At 36.8% G+C, this 20975-nt stretch overlaps 1 protein-coding gene across 1 annotated transcript in view; it reads right to left on the bottom strand.

Annotated features, from left to right (window-relative positions):
• The window catches only part of LOC128265942 (techylectin-5B), a 97051-nt gene extending 87078 nt beyond the window's left edge, over positions 1-9973 (bottom strand). The window contains exon 1 of the mRNA XM_053002188.1: positions 9805-9973. Within this exon, the coding sequence (XP_052858148.1) occupies positions 9805-9903 (99 nt within the window). The 5' untranslated portion in view covers positions 9904-9973. The remainder of the gene's footprint in view (positions 1-9804) is intronic.
• Positions 9974-20975: the final 11002 nt, after the last annotated feature.

Consider the following 20975-nt stretch of genomic DNA (forward strand, 5'->3'; position numbering starts at 1 on the left):
TTATTATTAAAGTGGTTTGTCTGTCCGTCTGTCTGTCCGTCTGTATGAATGTCGAGATCTTGAAAACTACAAAAGCTAGTGGAATTTGGCCTGCAGATTCTAGTTTCGCCTACGCAGCGCAAGTTTATTTTAAGACGCCCACACTAAGGCCCACAAATCGCAAAACACTTAACACGTCTATCACGTCGCTCTTAGACATTTAAGACCGTAGGTCTATGAATTCGTCGATAACAATGAGGTATTTATTTTAAAAAAAAGCGACAACTTGTAATAAAACAAGAAAGAAAGCAAATTCGGCAAGCCGAAGTTCATATACCCTTGCAGCTATTGAAAGAATTAAATTCTTTTGAAAACATTAAAATTATGATTTACTTGCGTATATGTTGAAAAACATTGAAGCTATGATGATTTGCAGCTCAATTATTAGATAGTTATTTAATAAATTTTTATTATTTCTATGGGAGCTATGTGACATAGTCGTCCGATTTTGATGAAATTTAAAACGTAATTCTGAAATATTTACCCAATACTATATGTCGAAGAACTAAAAAAAAAATAAAAAAACAGCTAAGTTATAATTTTTTTTCATTTTTTTCCGATTGTTCCTATGGGAGCTATATGATATAGTCGTCCGATTTTGATGAAATTTAAACCGTAATTCTGAAATGATTAACCAATACTATATGTCGAAGATCTAAGAAACAAATTAAAAAACAGCTAAGTTATAATTTTTTTTCATTTTTTTTCCGATTGTTCCTATGAGAGCTTTATGATATAGAAGTCCGATCCGGCTCGTTCCGACTTATATACTAATGCAATAGAAAGACAACTTTTGGAAAAGTTTCATGCAGATAGCTTCAAAACTGAGAGACTAGACTAGAAACGGACGGACAGACGGACATGGCTGCTAGTGATGCTGATCAAGATATATATACTTTATAGGGTCGGAAATGTCTCCTTCACTGCGTTGCAAACTTCTGACTGAAATTATAATACCCTCTGCAAGGGTATAAATATGGGTCCAAAAAGTTGTTAAAATTGTTTGTAGGTTATAAACTAGTAGATAAACCGACTCTAAAAAAAAATTGTTTTAAATATTAATTTGTTTTTATTTAAGATATTAAAAACTTTTTGGTTTTAAAAAACTTTGTGGCGGTGAAATAAGTTATGGAGAAATAAATGTAAAAGAAATGAAGTCGATAGGACCGCTACAGCCGAAGATATAAAATTTAATTTAAAGGGTATTTTATGGTATGAAATTTTTTAATATTATATACTATATTATCATTTTTAATATTATATATTATATAGTTGAACGTTGATGTTCTATAAACAGTACAAACAAGTGGCCCAACGAAACCAAGCACGAGCTTGTTACGCGCGGGGCAGTTATCGAGTTCGCGAGGAAAACACAAACAACATAATGTAAAAACATTTATAAAAAACAAAAACTAAGTACGGTGCAACTATATTAGAACTGTAGTTTTTGAGAAAGAAATAGAGGTTGAAATTCAAATTTGATTATGCCAAAATCTGAGGTACATCTTGGCAAGTTAAGAGATTGGTAGTTGGGTTGATCTAAGAGGCACATAAAAAGTTAAGCGGCTTACCAATTTTATGGAGTCTATATAACCTTTGACAAGATTGTGCATAAAAATAGTTCCAAGCCTGATTCTACGATTTACAGGAGTAGGTAAATTAAGCAATAGTAATCTACTAGAGTAAGAAGGCAACCTTACGTTTCGATCCCAGTTTAAACCACGAAGAGCAAAGAAGAAGAAACAAGGGAAGTAAATAATAATTTAGGTGTATAAGTATCGTCAAAATCTTTTGACCATCGCTTAATAAAGCCAAGAACACTCATAGCCTTGTTAACAGTAGACTTTATGTGACTTCGAACCATTAGGAGCAGCTGGCTGTTAAGCTTTTGACCAACCAGGCTGCACTACAACTTCTCCAGTGACAGGGGCTGATAAGCTAGTTGCCGGTTAATGAACAGAAATTAAAGAAGAGCCCTTTCTAATGGGCTCAGTTTTTTTTACGCTTAGGTGACTTACTAAGCAGCTTTTTACGACAAAACCCTTCACTTACCGCGTTGAAACCTTCAGTGAGTTGTTTTAATACTCCGAAAAGAAAGCCACTGTAACTGTAACTCTTCCAACAAATCCTGCATATTTTGCATGCATGATTGTATCGCAGAGCCAGAAAAAGATATATATTTCTTTTGATGAAGATAGAAGCTGGCAAGCTTTCTTGGCACAGGTAACACCAAATAATCATAGAATGTGCAACACTGATGCACTGGCAAAGCATGCACAAGAGAATGAAATTACATTTACAGTGCAAAGGGATTAGACAATTTAAAACAAAATTATTAAAACTCTAATAGTGAGTACTGAATTATAAGAAAAACCCAGTTCCTAGTTATAAAAAAGCCTAGTTCCAAACACACACAACGAAGTTACGCTATGCTTGGTTTAAATAAAAAAACACCAGTACTTTCAGAAATTAATCCAAACTTGACAAAATCACAGAGCACGAGATAAGCACAACAGATCACAAGCGAGGCTAAATCGACTTTTGATATGAGCGTTTATATGGTATGTTCATCGGACTTTTCCCTCAGAATGATACTAACTACGCGACTTCGACCATTAATATTGAAAAGAGCGACCAAATACTAAGACGTCCAATTTGCTGAGTTATAATTTCAAACTGTTTTATTTCATAAAGTTTTTTAGCAAGTAACATTGATGAGTTTCGTATTCTAATCTTATCAATGGCCTACGCAGAGCGGGTGAGCTATATTTTGCCCCCGCAGAAGACCTTTGTGCAGTGTCGTAAACATTTTAAGTCATAATAATTTGAAGGCTCGAGTGGCCTGCGCTGACCTATTACAAGTGCTAGCAACTGTTGCCTTGCATGGTTTGAGTAACAGATCGGAAATTATGGCTCTAGATCGATTGCAAAAGTGACTTGCCCAGAGCACTTCTCGAAACAGTTCTCACCATGTGCCCGCTCCTTGTCGGTAAACTAAAAATGCTGTCGCCCGACAGAATATTACCACCGAGACCACAGTTTAGTCAGTTGCCCCACAGAAGCATCGCCTGCACGAAACCGATTTCTCATTGATTCAGGTTTCTCTATACCACACACTTTGGTTAAACTAAAAACCTTTCTAAGGGATTTTACATTCTATGCAGCGAAGTTGACGATTATTTATTTGGAAAGTACGTCACCCAACTGAACTTGGATCATCGTCAAAACTTTACCTGATCGTTTTTTTTTGCCGAAGGGCACACCGCCATTATTGTGTTCCAGCTTGTCTTCGATCTTAAGAACCAATGAATAATCAAATCGATTACTGGCCTCTCATCACCCACATGCCTGGCACAGGCGAAGCCGTTTCCTCCATGATTTTGTCGACGTGACAAGGCCATCCATTAAAGGAACTAGGCACCACACTACATCGAACAACACCAGTTGCGGATAGGCCACGATTATTCGGTAATAAACTTGCCACTGCAAAAAATTGAATTAATTTTCTATGCGAGCAAGGCATATACCGACCTTTAAGAAGTTATTTGCGCCATAATGTTTTTCCGTATATTCACAGTCTCATCGGAGAAGTGGAGCAACAGTCCGTCAAGTACGAAAAAAGTTTGTGTGTCCTTAATAGAATAATGGTGCAAAACTTGTCTTACTTGTCAGCGCTCAAAGATTAACTAACACAACAAATTCTGTCCTGAAAAAACGATCCAATAATGTCGCCTCACCTCATACCGCACCAATAATGTAACTTGTTTTTGGACGCGACAAAATTGAGCCATGGTATATGGTATGCTTGGTAAAAAACAACAAAATATTGAAACAAATGCGAAACATTTAATTCTTTCACGAATAACACTGGCTTAAAAATTTCAATCAATAAAATCCTAGAATCCTCCCAGATTTAAAAATATAATACTCAAATTTTTTTGGTTTTCCGGTGCAGATCGACTGCTTGATTAAAAAAATTACCTATAAAATTTTTTGTATGGTGCCCTATTTTTTTGTAAAATTTATAGTTTGAATAAATTGTTAAGACTGAAGTTCATATACCCTTGCAGCTATTGCAAGAATTAAATACTTTTGAAAACATTAAAATTATGATTTACTTGCGTATATGTTGAAAAACATTGAAGCTATGATATTTTTTGCAGCTCAATTATTAGATATTAATTTTATAAATTTTTATTATTTCTATGGGAGCTATGTGACATTTAAAATTTAAAAACGTAATTCTGAAATATTTACCCAATACTATATGTCGAAGAACTAAAAAAAAAATTAAAAACAGATAAGTTATAATTTTTTTCATTTTTTTCCGATTGTTCCTATGGGAGCTATATGATATAGTCGTCCGATTTTGATGAAATTTAAACCGTAATTCTGAAATGATTAACCAATACTATATGTCGAAGAACTAAGAAACAAATTAAAAAACAGCTAAGTTATAATTTTTTTTCATTTTTTTTCCGATTGTTCCTATGAGAGCTTTATGATATAGAAGTCCGATTTTGATGAAATTTAAACCGTAATTCTGAATCAATTAACCAATACGATATGTCGAAGAACTAAAACAAAAAATGAAAAACAGCAAAGTTATTATTTTTTTTATTTATTTTTCCGATTGTTCCTATGGGAGCTATATGCTATAGTCGTCCGATCCGGCTCGTTCCGACTTATATACTAATGCAATAGAAAGACAACTTTTGGAAAAGTTTTATGCTTCAAAACTGAGAGACTAGTTTGCGTAGAAACGGACGGACAGACGGACATGGCTGCTAGTGATGCTGATCAAGAATATATATACTTTATAGGGTCGGATATGTCTCCTTCACTGCGTTGCAAACTTCTGACTGAAATTTTAATGCCCTCTGCAAGGGTATAAATATGGGTCCATATGACCCATATAAGGTTATAAACTAGTAGATAAACCGACTCTAAAAAAAACCGACTCTAAAAAAAAATATTTTTTTAAAATATTAATATTTTTATTTAAGATATTAAAAACTTTTTGGTTTAAAAATAACTTTGTGGCGGGGAAATAAGTTATGGAGAAATAAATGTAAAAGAAATGAAGTCGATAGGACCGCTACAGCCGAAGATATAAAATTTAATTTAAAGGGTATTTTATGGTATGAGTAGTATTTTCAAAATTTTTTAATATTATATACTATATTATCATTTTTAATATTATATATTATATAGTTGAACGTTGATGTTCTATAAACAGTACAAACAAGTGGCCCAACGAAACCAAGCACGAGCTTGTTACGCTTGTTAAGTACGGTGCAACTATATTACAACTGTAGTTTTTGAGAAAGAAATAGAGGTTGAAATTCAAATTTGATTATGCCAAAATCTGAGGTACATCTTGGCAAGTTAAGAGATTGGTAGTTGGGTTGATCTAAGAGGCACATAAAAAGTTAAGCGGCTTACCAATTTTATGGAGTCTATATAACCTTTGACAAGATTGTGCATAAAAATAGTTCCAAGCATGATTCTACGATTTACAGGAGTAGGTAAATTAAGCAATAGTAATCTACTAGAGTAAGAAGGCAACCTTACGTTTCGCTCCCAGTTTAAACCACGAAGAGCAAAGAAGAAATTTTTTTGTACCGTCTCAAAATAATCGATGTGTACATGATTTTGGGGACTCCAAACGGGATCGCAATATTCCGAATTTGGACGGACAAGGGAAGTAAATAATAATTTAGGTGTATAAGTATCGTCAAAATCTTTTGACCATCGCTTAATAAAGCCAAGAACACTCATAGCCTTGTTAACAGTAGACTTTATGTGACAGTCCAATTTTAAATTTGGGTCAAGAAGAACTCCTAAGACGACCAAATATATACTGTCCAGTGGCATATTATGAAGAGAATAGCTTATAAATGAAGGCGTACCTTTATAAAAAGTCATTACGTTACATTTAAGGCAGTTCAGATTTAAGAAGTTAGATTGACACCATCTCTGAAAAAAATCTATATCAGACTGTAAACCGAAACCCGATTGCAAATTATTATACAGGGAGCGCCATCTCGAGCTTCGGTATACAAACACTGAAAAGCTGTGACGTTTGTGAAGCGATTGGCTTGTGTAGTTACGTTTTCGAAACAACAATACAGTACACCAAACACCAAAAGAACGTATCAAGGTGGTGACTTTGTTTATCGAAAATGGGCGTTCAATAGTGAAAACGCAGCGTGCGTGAAAACTGGGTTTTTAGAAATAACCCTCTGAGTTCCATACAAATAACACGAAATCCAAGTTAAAAGATTATTCAAAAATCCGAATTGATCTAATTTCAATAAAAGAAGAGAATGGTTAACAGAATCAAAAGCCTTACTAAAATCTGTATGTATAACATCAGTCTGCATTTTATTATTAAATCCTTTAACTATAATAGATGTCAATTCAAGTAGGTTCGTGGTAGACCTCCGCTTAACAAAACCATGTTGGTAGGGTGATATTAGTGAGGAACACAAATGTTGCAAATGAGAAGTAATAATACGCTCAAATGCATTAGGTATTGCAGACAATTTAGAAATACCTCTATAATTTTGAACATCCAACTTTCTCCCCTTTTATGGAGTAGAATAATAAAATAATCTTTCCAGATAATTGGAAAAACTGATGTTGAGGTAGACAATTGAAACAGTTTAAAAATCGTTTTACAAATAGTTGAGGTACAAAACTTAATCACGCACCCAGGAGTCTCGTCCGGCCCTGGAGAGTATGTTGATGTTGTGGTCTCAAAATCCTTTAGAAGAGAGCTTTCTGTAATTACCGGGGAAAAATACAATTTGACCTGTTCAAATTGTAAGGGTATGCTGAATTTAGACAAGAATCCGCACTATAGGTAGTTTGGAAGAACTTGGCAAATAAATCAGCAATTTCAGTGTCAGTAGACACCTCAGTTGAGTTTAATCGTACTAATGAAGGCAAGGCGGAGTTTTTTCGCTTGACATTTACAAAGTTATAAAATTGCTTCGGATTATTTGAAAATTCGGTTTTACACCGGTTAACATACATAAAATAGCATTGACTGTTAGGAACATTAAAATCCGATCGAGCAACCACATATTTCAAAAAATCAGATGGCTTTCCCGTCATTTTGTATTTTAAGAAAGTATTTGTTTTTAAGTCTTTGAAGCTCTTGTGAAAGCCACGGAGGTCTGTTATGTCTTGGAGGAAGATTGTCAGGGACATTAAAAAAAGTGTTTAAAACTCTGTAGAAAAATTCAGTGGTACATTTTATATCCATTCAGTTGTATAAGTTTGACCAGTTGCATTTGGAAATCAAAAAAGCTCAGCTTATTAATGTTGCATTTGCGGAAGCATTTCGTTTTAGTTTCACAAACTAAATGGGAATAGGTATCACGGCAGGGCAGGAATATTGTCAATTCCATTTTGGGATGATATCGGTCCTCTGGGACAACTAGAGGGTCAATTCTAGATACAACGACCTCAGACGGATCCAAAACCAATACCAGATCTTATTGCCTATTTAAAGAGTTACTGATAAAGCTGATTTTTTGTAATGATAGGTCTAAAAGTCCATCAACAAAGTCATTATATGATAAAGGCGTGCAAACAAGTGCGTCGATAGGAGATGACTAAGATATAACTGGGAAACTAAAATCTCCCAAAACAATCAACTGATCCCTGTCAGAAAGTAGAGATAAAACAGATTTATTGGCAGGGTAATAATGATGTTTATGTTCATAAACTAAAATGTCAGACCCATGGTGGATATAAGAACAGGTTACAAAATTAGATAAGGCATGTAAAGAACCTTAAAAGTTTTTAGAGGAACAGATATTTTAAATGAAGAAAACTTGCGAGCGTATGAATATTTAAATTGTTCAATTGTAATGTTTTGAGATGGGTATTTTTCTTGAATAAACTCCATAACATCATCAGATGTGGTTTCGGTAGTAAATCGAGAAACAAATAATTGTTTCCTATGGGGAACAACAGAAAGTTTCTTTTTACCACCACCAACACCTTGAACACTTAAAACATTTTTACTCACATCGGCAAGCGACAGCGGAGGCCTGAAATGAATCCACAACGGCATGGGAGGTCCACGAATAATACAAATCAAGCGTCGAACCACGTCTATTAGGAAAGCCCCAGTGGACGCTTGGTACGAAAAAAAAACCAAAAACAAAGACACATCGGCGAGGCGACCGCGGACACGTAGGAAGCGTAATTCACAGCAGAGTCAGGTGGAAGAGTTTCAACACAAATTCAACCGAGAATTGCAAAAAGCACAAGATTTCTGGAAAGAAGCAGCGAAGAAAGGAGTAAGACCACAACCATTGAGGAATACAAGGCCCGACAAATAAGGTCACAACCAACTCAGGAGAAAAAAAACCCAAAAGATCTAGAAAAAAAGCAGCAAAGGCCGCAAATTAAAGAATTAAATAGGCTTATCAACCTATAAACAAGGGAATCTTGAATTTAGAAAAGTATTAAAAATAAAGGGTGTTTTTGTCTTAATATAACTACCAAGCCTTTTACATTGTATGGTAAATATTTCTTGAAATATTTGTAATATACTTTATATTTTATTTATTTATTATAAATTTTATTTTATTAAATATTTACCTTTTATAATTAATTTTACATACAGAAATAACTTTTAGTTAACAAATATTTTAATATTTAGAAAAACTCTTACTTCGACCTCGTATCGGACTCGCGACCGCTCACACCATAGAGCAACGCTCTAAGCCACTTGACCATGCCTGCTTCTTAAAACGCGAGTCTTAAAGAATGTTCAAGTATTCTCAACTAATTGGAGGGCATACCAGGTAAATTTTCTACTACTTAAACGGTTTTCTTATAAGAACGGTTAAAGACACTCATTTAATAGAAGAAATAACAAATAACGAAAAATAGGGGAAGTCAAGATAAAAAACAAAACTGTAGTAAAATTTTGGAACTTGCAACGACAAGGATTTGAGCTCTTGGTCTCCAGACCAAAAGTTTAGTGGGCGGTAGCATTTACCAGCTAGATTACGCAAAAAATGTATAATAAAAGAACAATTTTTTGTTCATTGAATTTTCTAAAATAAACTGCGGATTTTCCCTAAATTTACACAAAAAAAATGGCCATAATTTTAAGAAAACTATCCAATACAAGGGTAATAAAATAGTCTTTAGCTTAAAAAAAAAACATTCCTCTTTTTTTTCAATCATTTTTCACCATTTTGAAAAAAAGTAATTGACTCTATGGCGTTTTAAAATCACTGGCGATTTTCTAAAATATTTGGCGATTTTATTTTTTGAGTCTAAGGTCAACAAACAATCCAGTTAGGCTGGAATCAGCAAAGCTATCGAAATAATTTATCCCGTGTGTCACAAGACCAAAAAATCAAACTGCCCTAGAAATTCTGCGACAAAACGACGGATCATTGCATGCTCCTCGTGTTTGATGATGTCTTTTCCAAATGAGTGGAATTGTTTCCGCTGCGGAAGGACAGGTCAAGAAGGACATTTGATACTGGCATACAGTTTACCAGCTGAAATCTTCGAAATGGGACTGTGCGCAATAAGTAAAAACGAGAAAAATACATTTACACCACGTAATGCTAAATTATTTCACAATGCCGGGGAAAAACTAAAAATGACCCACAGCATAAGTGCGGAAAATCAGTCCTTATGAGGTATTAAAATCGGATAAGATGATTAATTGATCAGTTTGAAAAGCCGTTTAAAAACAATCATTGTTTTGAAGTTTAAACTCACCCGCCGTTCTTTTTTATAATTCGTAAAGAAAAATGGTTTAGTACGAAAAATGTATCCTTTGCTGCATTGCAAGCTATTGTTTAAAATTTGAATCATCATTGTACGGGTATAAAAAAAAACCGGTTCGATTTCGACTCGGTACTTGTCACTTTTAATGGCTGATTTAAAATACTTACTTTGATATCCTTTAGGGCTATAATATCATTTGCGGTGGTGCTATTTATTATAGCTGGTTTTTTTTTAATGCTTGGAAAAATTATTCTTTCTTTTCGAATAGCTGATTTTGATCCACTGATTGATGTCTCGGTATTGTAAGTGACGTTAGTGCTCATTAACGTTGAATGTAATTGATCCAGCATTAAATTTCCAGTTGAGGAAGTAAAAAGTGTAGGTAATGTAGTGGTCGCTATAGATGGTTCAACGTAAGAAAATGACGACGATAAATTAGCTTCATTTGTTGTGTCATTAATACCAGGGTTGCTAAAATAATTTGGTTAAGCAATGTGTTTAAAAAAAACCAAAGTAAATATACTTATTTGAGTCGTATTCCAAAAAACTGCGGTTCGTTTGGTTTGGTGTAAGCTCCGGGGGCTCAGGCAGTTTAGCTAATATTTGAACATAATTTTCTTGTTTTTTTAACCGTTTTTCCACCTTGTCTAAGTTATTGATTATTAAGTTGGTTTTCGTTTTAAGATCTTGATGGATTTCATCAATTGCACGTTCTTGGCGTTGAGTTTGTGTCAAAAGAGCAGCGGACTTTGGAAGAAGATTATCCACAGTTGATTTTGTGTCAACCACGACGTCCCACACTTCATCTATTTTTTCAGATACTGCATTCATTGGTTGTATTTGTTTAACTAGAACATCAAGTTTGCTTGATTTTATCAACTGTTTCTCTGTTGTTAAGTTTAAAGGTTTAAATTGTTTGTTACTATCCACTACAGCGAAATGAATCTCATGCATCATATTCATCATTCTCCCAATATTATCAGAAACAACATTTATGTGAAATTGTAATTTTTTATCAATGTTGTCAGCTGAATAGCGAAGATCGCTCAATTCGGATGATACTTGTGTCATAGCTTCAGAGCTCAACACTTTTGTAATGTCGTTTACATTTATTGTGACGGGTTTTTTCTCACTAGCCTCACCGTTGAAGTCTTCAACTTGTAAAAAGTTAGTATCTAGTTGCTCCTTAAGGACTTCAAGCTTATTATCTATATCAGTTACTTTACGATCCATTTTTAAAATTCGTTCGTTAAGTAAGTTTGAGGAATTTTGTCCCAGATTTGTAGATTTGTTGAGAACGTCCAAATACTGAGCAGGAATATCAGGCACACCATTAGAAATAGTTGTCTTTATATTATCCAGCTGAGCTATAATTTCATCTGTTTTTTCTATGTTGTTGACTAGCCGATTTTGCAGCGCTTCCATATTTTGCTTTATTAGATCAACTGTTTTATCGAGATGATCAATTCGACTAAGTTTTCCTTCAAGGGTGGTAATAATAATTTCAAATATATTGATCAATTGTTGTTCTCTGCAATGAAAAGAATGCAAAAAAAAAATAAATAAACACTCAATAATTTATACGATATTGAATTATTTTATGAAAACCCATTCAACACGGCTAGAAAAATATCAAATACACTATCAATTGTATAGATTAGTCAATCAAAATACAAAAAAAAAAGTACAATTGTATTTTTTGAGCTCTTTTTTCGCAAACTGATACTAGACCAACAACAAAATCGTAACTTATCATGAGTCGAATTCTTTAAATTTAGGGGTGTTCGTTCATTAAAAAGTTGTCAAAAATGTCTAAGAAAAGAAAAATAATTTTATGGTGGGAATTTTTTTAATCGTATAAAAAGGTAGACTTGCGATAAAACTTTTTAGAGATTGACAAGTTATTAAAGCTAAAAAATCAAACAATTTTTATAAACTTTAGGCTACTGTCTTTATTCAGTATAAAAAAATGTTGACAAGGTTATAGTTGCAATAAAATTAAACACACCAATTAGTTTTTTTTTGTCAAGTTAAATTGTATAATGTTAAATTACAATAATTGAGGATGCGTCTTAAGAATAAACAGTTGCCACTGCGGTTAAAAGTTTTCAAATTGGTTTGGTTATTTTTAATGGATTTTGAAGCTAAAGGCATTTTCTTTATCTTGTGTAGTTAATAAAAACCAACCTATTTTTGTGTTTTTAGTGAAATTAATGTTTTGTGTAACCTTGATTTTTTACTTCTTATGTGCGTCTTCAATTTATTTTCCTAAGGTTTTGCTTGTGTTCTCATAAAATTATCCCTTATGTTTCTTTTTAAATATATTTATTAGAGTTTTAAGGTGATAAATGTGTTAAGTTTAGCTGCGGAAAGTTGCGGATACATTTGTAAACGAAAATATGCTAACATGCCTTCTCATTTTACTAAGGTCAGATTTGCCCAGAAACCCTCTGAGTCGCCTTTTTTTTATATAGTTTTCAGTTGTCATTTAATTAATTCATAAAGTTTTAGTTCTTTTGGTTTTCTGAAAGGCTGAATCGCCTATCAGTGTGCGCTTTCCCGACTGCTGAATTTTTATTTGAATTTTGTTATAAAGTTTTGGAGCTCGTCCATGCGAGCCATTTAAGGGAATCCATGGTTTTCTATACATATACAAATGGTTAATAATAATAACACTAAAAATATATTTTTTTTAACGCAATAAGCAATAAAATGAAAACGTTTTAAGCCAAAAATAACAAAGTTATTAATATTGTGACCGATAAGCCACAAGATATAGTCGTCTTATATGATCAATTTTTTATAATGCAATTTGATAAGATGATTGTTAATTATAAGGTAAACCATCTTAAATATGATGTTTGCTAGTAAGAACGAAATATAAATTATGTATGTAAGTAAGTATGATTAAGTTATATTCGAAACTAATCGATAGCAGCCTTAAGCGTTACACAACTCTAGAAATGTATCGATACTTTGAGACACTGAGAGAACGAAGCCGAATAGGTGGAACAATAAAAATAAAGAAATATATATAAAAGATTAAGAAAAACTGAAAAGAGAACAACGACTTAACAGCTCAGAAGTGGGATTGCCCAACCGCCTTCAAGGAATTACTTAGTTTCAATCAATTAAATTTTTTTTCTCGGAAAACGTGGAAAAAAAAAAAAAAAAAAAAAAAAAAAAAAAATAGAGCTGATCAACTGGCTTACTGCGCACGAGGTGCCATTCGAAAAAAAACGCTACATACAGGCAGCTGTGAAAATTGGCCAGCGTTGCTCTTGGCGATGCCAATTTCGATGACCAGGAAGAGAACCCCATTCTGCAAACGAATCCGGCTTCATCGTCTAACGCCCAGGTGCACAACGCTGATGAAATCGACAACATTGCCATCCAACAGCCGCTAGTAGATGTAGAAATAGAATTTTTGCAAAAGAAAATTCTGTTGATCGAGCTTCGTGAACGTGAAAAGATGTGTTCAGAGTTTAGTGACGTCACTCAATCAATGTAACCCTTCAGTGGACCCGGTTCCAGCGACGCATTTAGGTGGATCAAAGACTTTGAGCGAAACTGCGATTCTGTAGACGACGCGTACAAGCTTAAGTGTGTACGTCGTCTTATGAAGCCCGACTCAGATGCCGACCTGTTCTACGAATTATGCTGCATTCAAGGAAAATTTTCTCAAGACGTTTGGATTCGCGTAGCCTTCTTGACGGATAGCAGAAACAGCGCAATTGCAATTCTTAAGTCCAGTCACGACAACTACATAAGCTGCAACATAAGAAAGAAAATTGCCAATCATCCTCAACTAGTGGCGGTTGAAATCCATTACATACCCAGCCACTCTGGCATACCCCAAAACGATTTCGTGGACTTGGCTGCCAAAAACGCTCCTTCACACGGTATCTTCACTGTAGTGGGATGGAGCATAAAAGATGCCACAGCGGAAATACACAGGTTAATACAGGAGGACTGGGACAAGGAGTACGCCGAATTCGCTAGTGGTAAACAGCGGGGTTACTGCGAACTCTTTCCAACAACGCTAAACAAACCTTGGTTTAACAACTTGAACTGCAACCTCAGTCCTTCGGGTATAAAAATCATAAACAGATTAATGAGCGGTAACGCTTTTGACAATTATACTTTAAACAAAATGCACGTAGTAAACAATAACAGATGTGACAGTTGCAACGATTTCGATAACGCATCGCACATCATATTCAGCTGTTCCAAATACAACTCTGCAAGACAAAATTACCCAACACTGAAAAAATACCACGACATTTACCATTTCTTTAAACACGAACCAACAAACTCATACCAAATTATAATTGAATATCTGGAAAAAATTAAGATTAGCATCTGAATAACCAACCAGTAACCAAATCAAGAGCTTGGCGATTTCCACGTTCGCGAGGGCGGCCAAATAACTCCACGGCACTTACGGGTGTTGCGGCAACTTAAACCACAAAAAAAAAAAAAAAAAAAAAAAGACGTTTGGACGGTCGCACTCTGTGGTGGACGTAGTAAATCAACTGAAATCGACAAAACTTGAGCCCTCAAAAATGTCCATACTAGGATATATCCTGAAAATGCAGGTAATCGCCGAACGAGCTGCAATTGAGGACTAGCAAACCGTCCACATGATAATTGATGGCTTGTGCGACAAATCCGCTGACATTGGTGTCCTCTTTTCGGCCAACACAATTGAACAGTTAATCGAATGATCTCATCGTTACACTCAACTACGTATGAAACGCTGTGCTGAGCGAAGCGCCCCTTCTGCTATTAAAGACTCAGGTCGAGTACGCTGTTATAACTGTTCAGGATATGGGCATTTTGCCAGTGCTTGCTCGGAACCAAAGCGCGCCAAGGGATCTTGTTTTCGCTGCGGTTCGACACAACATACGATCAAGGAGTGCAAGATGAAGACGACAACCGGAGGCAGATCCGTGGCTTTCGCAAGCGAGCACCATCCTGAATCGGGAATAGAGGGATTACCTGAAATTAATATGGTAAGATTCACTTTTAGTACTGCCAACTCGCCATTTTCTGATTAGCATAATTCAACATTCCGCACTGCCACAAAATCTGGTCAAGAATTGCCTTACAAACACAGGGTTCACAGGACTTGGAAATTTTCGTTTATGCACATTTGGAAAAATATTAATTACTATCACATTTCTCAAGAGAACTGAAGAATTAATCGTTTACGTTGCTCCGAATAATAATATGAAAGACCCAATATCAAAATTGAGGTAAATAAAGATAGTCTTCGAATCTCAAATCAGGTTTGACATTGCGTCTATAGCACATTAGAAAATGAACTAATAAATTCGTGTACCCTTTGCGATCAGATTGATGAAAATGGTGTTGATGTGCCTCTTAACGAACCCAGTGTTAAGTTTTTTGCGAATCCTTCCGAATCCTTTCAGCCTTCCGATAATGCTTCAGCAGCTTATGCCAATTGTATTTCAACTTCCGCCAATGAGTCAGATATTTCACATAACATTTCTGAACCTTCCGACAAATACTGTCTTATTTGTTACAACCCTTCCGATAATCGTATTTGTGATTCAGATTTACGTTGTACTAGTGAAAGCTCAGTCAGCAAAAAGCAATACGATACAATTATAAGCGATTCTTTTATTTTTAAGATAGATTTGTTTGAGGGTGAAAAATTCTTGATTATCCCAAAACTTAGCCAATGTAGACATGAAGCGATAAGCCAAGTTCTTGAGTCCACTTATAATAACATTGAAAGTATTACGCACATTGAACACGACTACGAAATGAAAATAAAGTTAAAATACGATTTCCCTGTAAGTTGAAAACATGATTGAAGAACTATTGGCATCCGGACATATACGGCCTAGCTCATCTCAATATTCCTCACCTATAGTAATTGTTAAAAAGAGAAATGGGGAGAAAAGGTTGTGTATTGATTATAGGCAGCTTAACAAAATAACAGAAAGAGATGGCTATCCGTTGGCTAGAATAGATGACTGTTTAGAGAGATTGGAAGGAAATAATTTTTTTAGTATATTGGATCTGAAAAGTGGTTTTCACCAAATAAAAGTGGCTAAATAAAATACACTGCGTTTGTTACCCCATGTGGACAGTACGAATATTTAAAAATGCCCTTTGGTCTTAAGAACGGAGCGTTTTATTAATTATGTTTTTCATCCATTAATAAGGGAAGGAAATGTGACCCTATATATGGACGATATTGCGATTTCAACCAAAATATTCGAAGAGCACGTCATTTTATTGCAAAGAGTCTTAAGAAAGTTAACTGAGTTTAGATTGGAATAAAAAACAAGGAAATGCAAATTCTGTTTTTCAGAGATAGATTTTCTAGGTATTACAGTTAGCAATAGAGGGATTCAACCAAATCATCAGAACACACTAGCAATCCGACACTTACCCCTTCCGAAAAATGCTCAGGACGTTGAGAAGTGACTCAGACTTTTTTCATATTACCGGCGATTTATAGCTTCTTTCTCTACATTATCAAAACCACTGAAAAACTTAACCAAGTCAAATGAATCTTTATACTTTTCTGAGGAGTGCATTCGAGTATTTAATTTTTTTTGTAACACCTTATCATCGGAACCGATTCTCGCCTCATACAATCCGGAAAAGGAAACTGAATTGCATTGCGATGCCAGCACTCAAGGTTTCGGTGGCATTCTACTACAGAAACAATACGATAAAAAGTTTCATTCTATTGCTTATTTTTCCCAAGCTGCGACACCGGCCGAGTCAAGGTATCACAGTTTCGAATTAGAAACCCTTGCTATAATATACTCGCTTAGAAAGTTTAACATATACTTGGAGGGAATTCCTTTTAAAATAATAACTGACTGCAACTCATTGACCTTAACGCTTAATCGATGAAGCCTAAACGCCAGAATCGCAAGGTGGGCCCTCGAATTGGAAAATTACAATTACGTTATCCAGCACCGAAGCGGCAAATATATGACTCATGTAGATACTTTGAGTAGATGCCTCGAGCCGACTGTAAGCATTCAAGACTCAAATTGTCACGAACAACTAAATGAGGATAGCCTGAATTTCCAGTAACAAGCCACACAAAACAGAGACAAATTAATTTCAGATCTAAAGGAGAAATTGGAGTCTGCTAACTGGCGCTTGACTATTTGCTTGATGATGGTTTTGTTTATAGAAAACAATCGGATGATTCTTTGCTCCTATATGCGCCATCAGAAATGGAGGACAATCTTATCCGCCACGTTCATGAACGACTTTGTCACCTAGGGTCTAAAAAATGCGTTGCGGAAATAAAAAGACATTACTGGTTTCCCAATATAAATAACAAGGTGGAACAATTTATTAGAAACTGCTTGAAGTGTAGTTTTCAGTTTCTAGGCAGGCGACTGGACTTACCCTACGCAACATACCAAAAAAACCAATTCCTTTTGACACACTTCACGTCGACCATTTTGGTCCCCTTCCCTCAATACTATCTAAGAAAAAACACATTTTTGCTATAATTGATTATTTTACCAAATTTGTTAAACTCGTCGTTCAAGAAGAATAATTAGTGACAGGGGAAGTTGTTTTACATCGATGGAGTTCAGTGCATTTTTGCTAGACAATAGCATTGAACACGTTAAGGTTGCCACAGCTTCACCCCAAGCAAACGGACAAATAGAAAGTGTTAATAGAATACTTAAGAATATGTTAGCAAAGATTTCTGAACCTGTCCAGCATTCTGATTGTCATAAGTTGTAAAGCAAAGTAGAATACGCTATAAATAATTCTGTTCAGTCAACCACAGGTGAAACACCGTCAATACTATTGTTTGTGCTGTCGACATAGAGAATGGTCAAATCACTCAAATACCATACGATGGCATAATTGAGGCTTGTAGATTACGAAGATGGGCAGATTGGCGAAATGGTGCAGAAAGTGATTCTTCAATTAGAAATAATTACATTTTAACCTAATTTTTTTTTCTTTTCTTTTCTTTTCTTTCTAATTGTAATATATAAAATTGATCGGACGATCAAAAGGTAAGGATGGCCGAGTTGATAAGTTGATTGTTAATTATAAGGTAAACCATCTTAAATATGATGTTTGCTAGTAAGAACGATATATAAATTATGTAAGTAAGTAAGTATGATTAAGTTATATTCGAAACTAATCGATAGCAGCCTTAAGCGTTACACAACTCTAGAAATGTATCGATACTTTGAGACACTGAGGGAACGAAGCCGAATAGGAACACGTGTGCGAGGAACAATAAAAATAAAGAAATAAATGTAAAAGATTAAGAAAAACTGAAAAGGGAACAACGACTTAACAAATTATATATTTTTTTAAGGTTTTGCGAAAACTTCGTAACGACATTCCGTTTGCTTCGCGAGTGTATTGTGATTAATTTGTGTTTAATAAATTGAATCATTTTAATGATTTATATTGGTGCTTGGGTTTTTATTGTAATTCTTTTCTCTTGCTCTCAGTCGTTGGACGCTGTTGGAACGGCAAGCGCTCTAACGGTGATACCCTTGTCTATCTCTCTGTAATTCACTCTTAGGAGTTAAACATCGTTGAGGAGTTGCCGTTCCAAAAACGGCAAAATCTATACGTTGTTTCGTTCTTGACCTATTACACTCTCTCTGTCTCTCACTTATTCGTGCTAATATCGGATTTAATTGGTGTTACGCTCCCGCTCTCCCCCGTTCTCTCCAACTCCGCTCCCGCTCTTACACTCTCCCACCGCTATCTCTTAAAGACCTTGAGCTTACGATTTTTGTCCTATATTTGCTCAGTGGTCCGAGGGTGGGAACGCCGGGTGATCTCACTGGTTACTTCCGCAATGGCTTTATTTATCTAATACCCTCCTACGAGTCTGCTACACCGTCTTTACTTAACGGACAGGAATATTATTTACACTAACCTCAAAACACTGATCAGCCACTTATTCACTTTCCGCGTGCCGTCGCGCGGTGGAGGCGTTACTTCGGATTACACGAAAAATTACTGCAGGAGACACGTCCGTCCCGTCTTACCATTCCGACACCAGAGACCGCCAACTCCCTCGTTGTGTGACCACCATCTGGTATATTCCTTACTTTCTAGTATTTTCTATGACCATGCTAAATTATCCATAATACGTCGCTTACACCTATAACCTTACATACTACCAATAATTGTATCATACACCGTCTAGGTGTGTACGTTAGCTCCCTACCTAACAAAGGACTCGGTAGTCTTAATCTATTACAATGGTTATACGAGGCTTATACAATGGTTATACAGTTGTTATACAACGGTTATTAAAACTATTCTGCGGCTGCATACTGCTTACTATGTCGGGTTACTCGGGCCGGTGACACTGTCCTCGATCCTACCTGGAGTGGCTTCTGCGTAGTATGGTTTGAGCTGGCATATGTTGGCGATCCGCCGCCGTCGATCTCCTGGGCGCTGTAGGCGAACCAAATTCGGAGACGTGAACTTCGTAACGGTGTAAGGGCCGTCATACTTGGGAGCAAGTTTGGCGGCGAATCCCTGTCGCAGCCAGACTTGACTGCCGAGCGTGGGTCTCCATTCTCGCCTTCGTAGGTTGTAATGTCTCGCCTGGTCTTGAGACGCTCGTTGAAGATTCGCACGTACGATGTCGAAGATTCCTTGGAGGTGAGACGCCTTGTCTTCAGGACCTGTATGCACGACCGCCGATCTATTGATCGCGAGGGATGTGTCTGGCAACATATTATCCCACGAACTCTGGTCGCCTTCCGACAACTGGGATATCAGCGTCTTCACAGTGCGGTTGGTCATTTCTGTGGGATTCTCCTGTGGGCAATATGGAGCTGAGCTTAGTGAAATAGTCCTTTAGGACCGGGCTCGTGAATTGGGTTCCCTTGTCGCATACGAACTTCCTACTCGCCCAAGTATGCGTTCCCGAAACGCTTTCTGCACTTGAGCTGCGGTGGCTTTCCGGAGAGGGATCAATTCTACCCATTTCGAGAATGCGTCCTGAAACACCAGAAGTATAGAATTTTCTTGTTTCGACCGGGGTAGTGGGCCTACAAAGTCCGCACAGAGAATGTCGAAAGGTTCACTGACGACACGGGTTAGCATCTTACCTGCCGCTTTGGTCTGTTCCGGAAGGGCTCTCAATAGAATTTAGCCACTTGAGAGATAGATGGTCGGTAACGACCTCGATTCGTCCACCCGTTGTCCTCCGACTTCTACGGCTGCTGTGATGAGCCCGCCATGTAACCTTAACGGGAGATTTACTGGGGTCGGTTTGCTGTTCGTCTCCGCCGCACCCGGGTTCCGGCGGAGACGATCCCCGTTTCCCGACGCATTTCGACGGCAACAGTCTATGGTTAATACCCCTGGTCGTCCACAGTCCCAACAGAAATCACGACGTGGGTTGGGGCAGTTCCCTCGGAAATGTACGTTCTCTCCGCAGCGGTTACAAGCCCGCTGTATGTCCACTCGAGAGGTTCCTTGTCTGGTATTACACGTGTCCTGTCTGCATTGTATTCACCGGACTCCGTAACGGGTTCGGCGATCGGCGAAGTTGAGGTTCCTCTTGGTTCCTGTCCATGATTGCTCTTGGCTCACGTCGAGTCGACTCGAGTTGTTTGACACTCTCATATTCTGTGGCCATATGGGTCAACTGTGTCAAGGTCACGAATTCACTGCGTTTAATGTATAGCCGGTATTCTGTAGCCATGTTTTCGTATGCTCGGTACAATTCTTCTCTTCTCGATAGCCGGCTTGCTGCATCTTCGTTCTGAGCTCGATTAAGTAAGTTTTGAAAGGCTCTCCTCTCCGCTGCACATAGGTCCGTATCTCATCTTCCAACAGCTCGAAATATCGAGGGGGTAGGAAGAAGTCGAGGAATTCCCTCCGGAAAGTTCCCCATGAAGCCGACTGTAGGTGGGTCGCGCGAAACCACCGTGCCGCTGGGCACGGAGTTAAAAATCCAACGGGCTAGACCTTGGGGCGAGGCCAAGCCAGGCGAAAGATTTCACGAGGGTGGGAACGCCGGGTGATCTCACTGGTTACTTCCGCAATTGGAGCGCGTAAGTCGTTTTGAGAGAGTGGGACCGGTGGGTGACGTCACTGATCGCTTCAGTAATCCAGGCGCGCAAGTCGTTTTCCATTCTATTCTATTCTAT

This window comes from Drosophila gunungcola, unplaced genomic scaffold (genome assembly GCF_025200985.1).
Source record: "Drosophila gunungcola strain Sukarami unplaced genomic scaffold, Dgunungcola_SK_2 000185F, whole genome shotgun sequence".
Taxonomy (NCBI): domain Eukaryota; kingdom Metazoa; phylum Arthropoda; class Insecta; order Diptera; family Drosophilidae; genus Drosophila; species Drosophila gunungcola.